Source organism: Tigriopus californicus, chromosome 10 (assembly GCF_007210705.1).
Source record: "Tigriopus californicus strain San Diego chromosome 10, Tcal_SD_v2.1, whole genome shotgun sequence".
Lineage (NCBI taxonomy): Eukaryota > Metazoa > Arthropoda > Copepoda > Harpacticoida > Harpacticidae > Tigriopus > Tigriopus californicus.
Genome location: NC_081449.1, coordinates 13,864,437 through 13,873,958, shown reverse-complemented (window position 1 = coordinate 13,873,958; position 9,522 = coordinate 13,864,437). Strand labels below are relative to the sequence as shown.

The 9,522-nt window shown below is 50.1% G+C and overlaps 3 protein-coding genes across 3 annotated transcripts in view; 2 read left to right on the top strand and 1 right to left on the bottom strand.

The window, feature by feature from the left end:
- Window positions 1-764, top strand: part of LOC131888060 (uncharacterized) — a 16,839-nt gene extending 16,075 nt beyond the window's left edge. Inside the window, exon 3 of the mRNA XM_059236841.1 lies at window positions 47-764. Within this exon, the coding sequence (XP_059092824.1) occupies window positions 47-443 (397 nt within the window). The 3' untranslated portion in view covers window positions 444-764. The remainder of the gene's footprint in view (window positions 1-46) is intronic.
- Window positions 765-794: 30 nt separating this feature from the next.
- On the bottom strand, window positions 795-4,459 carry LOC131888059 (ARF GTPase-activating protein GIT2-like). The gene is made up of 2 exons (XM_059236840.1): window positions 3,544-4,459; window positions 795-3,070 (listed from the first exon to the last, which is right to left on the bottom strand). Exons 1-2 carry the CDS (start codon window positions 4,135-4,137, stop codon window positions 1,106-1,108), a joined length of 2,559 nt encoding a protein of 852 aa, XP_059092823.1. The 5' UTR covers window positions 4,138-4,459; the 3' UTR covers window positions 795-1,105.
- A 1,241-nt stretch (window positions 4,460-5,700) lies between these two features.
- Window positions 5,701-7,856, top strand: LOC131889720 (dihydrolipoyllysine-residue acetyltransferase component of pyruvate dehydrogenase complex, mitochondrial-like; the record flags this gene model as incomplete). Its single annotated transcript, XM_059238887.1, is given in 2 exon segments — window positions 5,701-5,881; window positions 6,319-7,856. Coding segments are annotated over 2 exon segments (1,578 nt in total). The 3' UTR covers window positions 7,717-7,856.
- Between the last annotated feature and the right edge of the window lie 1,666 nt (window positions 7,857-9,522).

Sequence of the window (9,522 nt, the reverse complement as noted above, 5' to 3'; positions counted from 1 at the left end):
CGAGCAATAAGTTGAGCGATAATCACATGCCCTACCATTGTTTCAGATGCCGCTGTGACCGCGAATTCGTGTCCTGCCTTCGTTCCGTTAAAACGCGTCTCTCCAACGCTCTAGGTCGAGTGTTCTTCAACATTGCCGGCATGACTTGTTACAAGTACGAGCATCCAGTCAAGCGATGCGCCGAGTATGTGGATCCACCCAAGAACAACCTACCCCCGTGGATCCTCAGTGCCACCAAGATCCGGCAACATCCCAAGCAGCCTCGGTGCAAGGAGTACGAATTGGACACCTCCAAACCTAAGGCTTGGCAATTCTTCGACACGTTTTTCGAGGAGACCAATCATCGCAGTACGGAACGGCGACGGCGTCGACCTGATTCGCCCTTTGAGATGTTCCAGCATCTCTTCTTGAACCTTTTCTACCGCATTGTGGATCCAATCTGAGAGGCAACATCATACCTTTGAGGATTGACACTATCATCGCACATGAAAATACCTCCTGACGTACAAATCGTAGTTTCCACTATTCCTCTTGCTCAAGTGCCATTCCATTGAACTGCTTGTAATTTTTAGACCCTTCCCTTTTTTTCTTGTGCCCGCATTTGGCCCCCGATTTACCTTAGACAAAGTCAGGCGTGGTCAGAATGAAAGAGGACGACAATGACGACGGCGACTCCCATTCTAGAATCTAGTCCAAATGCAATGACTTTGATAATGGTCTCGTAGTTATGTTTGCGTATTACCATTTACCATTATTCTGTTTGTTTTTTAAAAGAAATCCATCAATACGGTTTTTTTTCCCTCGTATATTGTGCGAAGTAACTGTTTTTAGTCAATTTATGCTGTTTTGATTATCGATCACCATTCACAACTGAATATAAATGGTGTATGGAAGTAGAGCAGTACGTAATAGAAATAACATTTTGATACTAGTATGAATAGTAATCCCAAAATTGGTGTTTGAGTTCTTTGTAAAATGTTCGTTAAGGCATTCTCTCTTTTCTTTCCCCGCAAATATATCGGAATTGCCATAAAAAAGGAACTTGATTGTTTTGTTCATCATTGGTTATCGTTACATCGTTATCAACCTCATTAGCCACATCGTCTTACTGGAAGAGAGCTACCAGTTGTTTCGTCGATTTGGCGATATCGAACGCACACTGAATCACCTGCTGGAAAACAAAGCTCTGATGAAGTGGCTCACTATGGGATCGGGCGATCAGGATCCGACACTCCGTCTCAAAATGGGTTGAAGCGGCCGTGAGGGAAGACAACGAGGCGGAAATAGCGGAATCTCCGGGCTCCTCCGGAAACAAGAGCACCATATCCGTGACAGCTCGGACGATGCGCTCGGAACAAGGGATGAAACCGTCGAATTTGTCATCTTTGGCTGACACGAGTAACTCCTGAATGCATCGGGTGATGGCCTCGGTTCGGCGCACAACCTCTTCTTGACTGGGAAGGGTGGAGGAATCACTGCCCGAGCTGCCACTCACGGAGTGCGTCAATTCTCGGGGATCCGCGTATTCATGGTGTTGGGAACTCGCTAGTGAATAGGGGAGGCTATTGCTCTGTTGCTGCATATGGAGCTGATCGTACTCGTAGGAGTCGTAAAACGGAGGCCGATGATTGTTGATCGACGGAGCTTGACTCGAACTTGGATATCGGGTGCCTTGTAAAGTCAGGTAATTGGCTCCAGGCGAAGGCATGCTGGTGGGACCTGAGCCTCCTAGGATATTATTTCGAGGCTCGTACATGGACACGGAGCTGCCCCTAGGGTTGGTGGGAGCTGGACTGGATCGATTGCTTACACCGTCCACGTAGGGAATAGTGGCCGAGGAATTGGCTGCTTCTAAACCCCGAATCAGGTTGGCAGTGGATGAACTGTTGTTGTAATGGTTGCTACCACTTAAATGACTGCCCCCTCCTCCCCCAATACCGCCGCTGACACTGTTACTGTGAGAGGGGCTGAAGGACAACCGGAGTTGTTCGTTCTCCGAGATGAGCTTGTTCACGGTGAGCGACAATCTGGAGATCTCACCTCGCATGTCGTCGTTGCTCTCGATGAGCATTTGGACTTTGACCTCAGAGTCGTTGAGTTGGGCTCTTAGCTCTCGATACTCATTGGGTTGTAGGGTTAAAGACTTCATACCCGAATTCAACGTGTCTTGGCCACCCATGGACGAATGATTTGATTTGGCTGGCGACGAATTACTGGACAATTGGCGGGCGGACGACCGAGGACGGCCACCGCCTCCTGAAGAGCTATGAGGCCGTCGCGGCAAGGTGCCACCGCCACTTTCACTACTTCTCTCGTCGGGCGTGTCAGGTATATGGTAGTAGTCGTCGTCTGAGGCCACGTGGTCATAGATGGGCTCGTCATCGGACACGGTCGAGGATAATACCCGCTGCACTGGCAATGACTTGGTCTGTCCTACTTTGGCCGAACCCCGCAAAGTTCCCACGGGCGTCTCGCGCAACGGACTGGGCATCTTCTGACCCGGGGGCCATTTCGAATCCATCTCATTCTGACGGCGTCGAATCTCCTTGAGGATATCCAACACAAGGATAGAGAACTCTTTGGCGCTCAGCCGGGCCAGCTTTTGTCGCCCTTGATTTCGCGTGGTCCCGTAATCCGGATTCACCGGCAAGAACGGGATGACCGCCGCATTCTTGGCCGACAGACTGGCCTCCATGGTGGCCCAGACGATATCCGTCTCGCGGCGATCCACTTCGTCGTACACATCCATAGCTAGCTCTTCGAACACGGCGTTATTCAACATTTGCATCTTGCGTTTGGCTAGGACCCGATCCGGACTTCGTTCCACCTCCACATCCGGAACAATGAAGTGCTGTCCACTGACATGATCCGGCTTTTTCTGACACAAGAAGAACGAGAGCCGATCCGAGAGCTCGTACTGCGCGCCATGAATTCGATGAGCGAGAACTCCGTGACCAGCTTGTTGGGCATACTCATAGGCCGTCCGTCCGCCCTTGTCTACCGCCCCTGGATCCGCCCCGTACACCAATAATAGCTCCACCTGACACGTCTGGCCTGCCCTGGCAGCTACCTAGAATATAAAATGAGTATTTGAAGAACGTGACTCCAGTTCACAGATTGGCCTCATTTTTTCTAATCCATGTCATAAAGAATTATTCCCATGCTGTTGGATGACGAGTGGATGGCGAGTCCCAAGGGTGGTAAAAGCAAAAGTATTGTTTGGCTTAGCCTTCGTCCAATTCGATGGCAAATGAACATAAATTCGCGAGTCTTTCCTGTTCGAAAGTAAACAATCACTCGATCTTTACCCTGTCTTCGATATTAGTAACACTATGCCGCTGGCATTTACATTCGGCCCAGATTGTTTGTGATCGTTGATGATGGTCTTCAATCAATCAGCAGGTCCTTAGAAACGGTCTAGTTTTCGCACCAATACCTTCAAACAAGTGGTCTATGGTATAGTACATCTTGTCCAGTTATTTCCAAGCTTCCATTCCCACAACCTCTATTCACTTTTCAATCCCATTTCTATGCTTTTCCTACCTGGAGCGGGGTCGAGTTCTTCTCGGGATGATAGTAATTCGGGTCAGCCCCTTGGGACAAGAGCCTCAAGCTGGTCTCCAAATTGGCCGTTCGAACCGACGAATGTAGTTGTCGACTCAAATCCGACTCGCTCACCACGGGCTCGTCCTTGGCGGGTCGATACACATAGGTCAAATTCAAATACTTGGCCGTGATGAAGTCGCTCTTAATCGGATGCAACGGGTCCGAAGGCGAAGGCTTCTTCCGAGAGCCCTTACTCGACGAGCTGCCCGGATTCAGTAACGAATACTCCCAAATCGAGTTGGCCCCGCATGAATATAACGACTGCACCATGGACAATTGCTCCGGAATCCAATTCCCGCCCCGACTCAGACACTTGACGTGCGAGACGTGTCGCCCCAGGGATCGGTGAATGGACGCGCAATCCCCGCATAAGAGCACGCCCCGATTGATCGAGGCCCACAAGGGGGCCGAGGCGGCACAATCCGCGCACACCGCCAGTCCCGAGGCTCCACTCGAGTGCGACGACGAATGGGCGGCGTGCGGGTGGCTGCCCGTGCGCTTCAGATTGACACTGGGCGAGGACTTGAACATGACGACCGGAGGACGGAGCGGACGGAGCGGAACACAACGAGAATGAGGAGGATGACCCTCGTAGCGTTAGTGAGGATCAGGACCAGGGTGTGGTGGTGGCATCCCGCCCATGAAGGATGGGGCGTTGACGGATAACAGGGGGTGACACGGACACCAATAACGGGCTCGATGAGAGCTGGATACCGATCAGCCAGAGGAGAAGGAGGCTCGAGGTCGTGAGAAGAGGTTGATGATTTGATGAGGTTATGTATAGTACTGGACTGGTCTGGTGGTGGTGTACTCGAGTGCCAAACGAACAAACTTGGCGTCTCGTTCGTTGAGCCACAGTGCTGCCAGATTGCACGACAGTCATGGGAGGGATTCAGGCTCAAAGGGCTTTGTGCGGTGTTTATGGTATGGGTTATGGTAGGGGAGGCTGGATTTGGGTGGGTTGGTGCTCAGATAGGTGGTATTGAATCCGGATGTAGCACATACGCCAACAAACCGTAACAGTGATGTTCATGGATAACGCAGATTCATCATATTTTGATTATTTGTTTACTATATTTGAGGCCAAGATGTATTTTCTGGCTAAATATCGAGATTTCAGCACCTTAGAAGAGATGAGGCTGAATGAATGGGGCGTTCGTTTAATCCTTGAATCGGAAAAGTTTGATAGTAGGAATTAATAAGATTGACCTGCTCAAAGCATGTGTTGAAATTAGCAAAGCTCAGATCAGATCTTGCTCAAAGGAGCCGATAAGCTAAAGTTAGTTCAATCATAAAGTGCTTGATTCAGAGCCCACACATCCCAAAGCCACAGCAAGAGGAGGATGGACATGGACTATTACATGTTCGTGCATCCCACCAAATATTCCGTCAGGGTATATCACTATTGGTAGAGTGTAGGCTGAAATGGCGACACTAAAGTCATGGGGAAAGGGTGGCTTTTTCGACACACAAGGTGATGTTAGGTTGAAATTTGAATTAGCTGGGACACTAAATGAGAAATGGAACGAAAGAGATGATTATCAGATGAAAGAGCCGTTTCACCCTGGATCCATCATACTGGAAGCCTGGCTGGAAAAAACACGGTATGTCCTTTAAATTTACTCCTTCATAGCCCTGGATCTGAAACATGTCAATAGTGCAATTCAGGAAGTTCCCGTAATATAATAATGCTCTCTTATGGCTCTAAGAGCCACACACGTTCTTTTTTTTTTACTTTAACGCCACTTATTTAAAATCATTTGACAATAAATAGCCTCAAACGGAGTGCCTATTTAATCTAATAAACTCAACTCTTCTGACCAATTCTTGTACTTCTTGCTCCTTCGCAACCATTTGCCTTTCCATGTCTGCTCACAACACTCTCAGTCAGTTCTGCTACACTGACTCTTCTGTTCCTCTTCTGGAGGTAGGACTTATTGGGGATCTGGGACGAACGCCTAAGAACGGATTGATTGGGGGATTGATTGGAAGTGCGAGTCCGGAGATTATCCTTGAAGACCGCCCTGTACTCTCTCACTCACTCTCCCATTCTCGGGTTTGAAGAGAGGTTGAATTAGGCCTCAAGGGACGGAGGATGTTGTTGCGGCAGGCTGTTCCACCTCAGGCCCGCCGATCATGGGCTTTGATGGCCCACCGACCCAGTAGGTCCATTACCAATGGAACGAATGGGCCCCGATGGGCGGCAGCCTTATCCACCAGCTCGGCCCAGGCTCACCCGGGAGGCGTGGCACTCTGGGATCGTCCACAGGCTAAGGTGAGATTCGACCCTCTCGTTTTGACTAGCTTATACTGCATCTGGTCAGGGGCGCATTAATTCGGGACAGTTTGTGGCAAATTCTTTGAAAGTTATGATCTAGAATGGCCATTAGGCATTTATTACTAACGATGTATATCGTTTTAATGTCGTCGACTAGCTTTTAGGGCAGTGACAACTGGTGGAGAATGATGTCTACAGAAAAGCGATGTGATCGATTTTTTGAGATGCTTGTGCGTGATGTAGTGAGCATTTCGGTGTTTGCGTCCACCCAAAGTGAGGGTCTTCAAATTGGAATAGGTTCTTGTGTTTCGATTCCTAATGGCCTGGGCATATCTATGTATTCATGGACTGCCAGATTCCGTCGACAAGTGCTCGTTCTCCTGGGGTCCATCACTTCGCTTGAGAATGAATTAAGAGTCCTCTTGTCATTCTAGCCGTTCCTCATGTCTCGCCCGTCAAGTGTCAATCTGGTCAGAGGATTTGCCGACGAGTTGCCGGAACACACCAAGGTGGCGCTCCCCGCTCTTTCTCCCACCATGGAAATGGGCACCATCGTCAGTTGGGAGAAGAAGGTGGGCGATGCCGTGGGTGAGGGCGACCTCTTGTGTGAAATCGAAACGGATAAGGCCACTATGGGCTTCGAGACCCCCGAAGAAGGATATCTCGCCAAAATCTTTCTAGAGGGGGGCGCCAAAGACATTCCCATCGGGCGGTTATTGTGCATCATCGTGCCCAATGAGGAGGATGTAGCCAAATTCCAGGACTTCCAGGATGACGGCTCTCTGGTGAGCGGACAAGGCAATTCCAATCAGGAGACTCAACCATCCTCATCGCCCGCTTCCGAGGTCAAAGCCAGTTCTGGTGAGTCCTCCAGGCCTGCCATGAGTACTCCACCTCCACCCGCCCCCACGGCGGGTGGGCCTGGTCGCTCAGGTCCGAGTGGGGGCGGGTCCCGGGCGTTTGCCAGTCCAGCTGCCAAGCGCGTGGCCGCCGAGAAAGGGATCGACTTGAGTCAGATTGCCAAGGGTAGTGGTATGGATGGCATGATCACCACCAAAGACTTGGAAGGTGTGTCTGCCTCCGCGGGATTGGCCCAGCCGCCCGTGGGCTCATCCATTGGGGGCATGCCCTCGCCCATGGGCGATTTTTCGGATGCGGAGTTGTCGAGCATGCGCAAGACCATCGCCAAACGATTGCAGCAATCCAAACTCGAGATCCCGCACTACTATCTTACGGTGGAGTGCACCATGGACGCCCTCATGAAGTTGAGGTCCGACATCAACAAGCAGTACGAGGCCGAGGAGATCAAGTTGAGTGTGAATGACTTTCTCATCAAGGCCGTGGCGTTGGCCTCCAAACGCGTGCCTCAATGTAACTCGGCCTGGATGGACACGGCCATTCGAGAATACCACTCGTGTGACGTGTCGGTGGCTGTGGACACGGGATCAGGTCTAATTACGCCCATCATTCCGGCAGCTGAGACCAAAGGATTAAGTGAGATCTCCATGCTGGTCAAAGAGTTGGCCGGCAAAGCCAAGGCCGGCAAACTCCAACCTCACGAATTCCAAGGTGGGACGATCACCATCTCAAATTTGGGCATGTTCGGGATCGAGCACTTCACCGCCATCATCAACCCGCCTCAAGCCTGCATCTTGGCGGTGGGTGGAACCACCAAGAAGGTGTTCCCCGATGGTCAAGGGGGATATGTCACCAAGAACGTGATGAAGGTGACCTTGTCTTGCGATCACCGGGTGGTGGATGGGGCCGTGGGTGCTCAATGGTTGAAGCACTTTAAGAAATTCCTCGAACAACCCTCGTCAATGTTGCTCTAAGAAGAAGAAGAAGAAGAAGAAAAAGCTCTGCCTGGTTAAAAAGAGATGTTAGCAACTAATCACTCAAGAATTATATTCCAATGTTAAAAAACGCTTCTTTCTGACTTTGATGACTAATCGATTATATATTTTTTCCTGGACTAAGGTCATATGTTGATTCAGCAGCGGTTAGAAGAAAACAAACTTGACATATTCCCTTAGGAGATATTAGTCTCCTCTTTGTCACTACCCACTCGCTTTGAGTTGATGTTATGTTCAAGAGACTGGGACGAAGAAGTTCCCAACCTATCGGCACTCGAAGCTCGCATTTGGGGCAAGGCCGAGCCCTCCAGGTTGTTGTTCATCAGGCTGGTCTTCGGGCCTAACCGCCAATACTTGGTCTGTCGAGCCAGAGCACGGGACTTGGCAGCGGCAGGACCACTTACACCCTCGGATCCCACCAAGGGACGGCCAGCAGCCTCTCCCTCCGAGGTTCCATTCGTTTCTAACACATTTCGTGGATCAAACGTCGGATCGACGCCTGGAATCACTTCTTTGGCCTCGTACTTCCAAGGCTCGTGAGCCTTCCCAGTCGCGCCAGCCCCGTGAACGGAGCAAGTAAAGAGGTGGAGTCGGGGATTGGGGAGGGCGTACACCGTGCGATCAATGTTAAACCACTGACCGTCGTGCGGCACTCGGGATTGGTTGATACCTCGACGAAACGGATCTTGACACATGATCCGTACCACGGGCACTTGCCGCTCAATGGGGGCTAATAGCATCTCGCCGTCTTTGACCCACTGGGCTCGAGCCGATTGGGGTCGTTTGATTTTGGCCAGAATCGGATGAGCGGGATCGTATGCGTACACATACTTGAGATAATCTAGAAACATGTTCACATAATGACTCGAGAAAAACTGATAAAACGTCACGTTGGACAGGAGGATATCGCAAAAGTCGTGTTTGCGGTAAGTTACGCATCGCTCGGCCTTGAACGTCATCAAGGCGTTGTTGACCGATTGTCCCGTTTGCGTCAGCAGGGTCTGTAAGGCGAAATCGAACTGATGAACCACTCGAATCGACTGGTCCACACTAAGATCGCCCATCTGAACCAGTTCGTTCAGGGCATTGAACAAGGCCAATCCCACGTGGCAACGGCGATACAGGAGGAACATGTCGTTCGGAATGGATTCCACGGTCACGGCCGAGGCAGCGTCCAGATCCATTACGACGGGCCTCCTCGCTGCTCTCGAGGATGTTCACACTAGGCTGACACGCATTTTGAAGCCTCCAACAAGGTGGGAAAAGAGTTCGACCTGGTCACCGTGAAATGCGTAGGCTTGTTTGTTATGTATTTACTCTTTTGTGTTATGTGTTCCCCCAGGCCACCGGTTAGCGCTCATGATGATGATGATGATGATGGGATAAGAGGGATTTTCGAAATCAAGTTTGCCAGAACACTTGGAAAGTTGATTCCAACATCAACGTCAAAAGAAGCAACCCTGGTTTGACGAGGAAAAATCAGGATTACATTTTGAGGTTAACTAACCGGTTTCCGACATGCCACTAGTGATGTCAAATACCATGGAGAATGTAAATTGCACAGATCCTTAATATATGGAGATTAGGTATTCTTAGTAAATTGGTAAACCTAGTCGCCAGCTCCCGTGATTATTGATTTGATCCCATCAGTACCGGTTAACGGTAGGTTTATGAAGAAATGAGACCATGAACGGCGAACGAAAGCTCCAAAGTTTGGATAAAAAGTGGTAGACTTAGGAACAAGTACATATTTACACGGTTCATCAAACAATTAAACCGTGTACA

Bases quoted from the DNA above. Each gene is read 5' to 3' on its own strand.
- LOC131888059 (XM_059236840.1), bottom strand. From the start codon at position 4,137: ATGTTCAAGTCCTCGCCCAGTGTCAATCTGAAGCGCACGGGCAGCCAC. The intron at 3,071-3,543 runs GTAGGAAAAGCA...TTTATATTCTAG, and splicing joins AGAACTCGACCCCGCTCCAG to GTAGCTGCCAGGGCAGGCCA.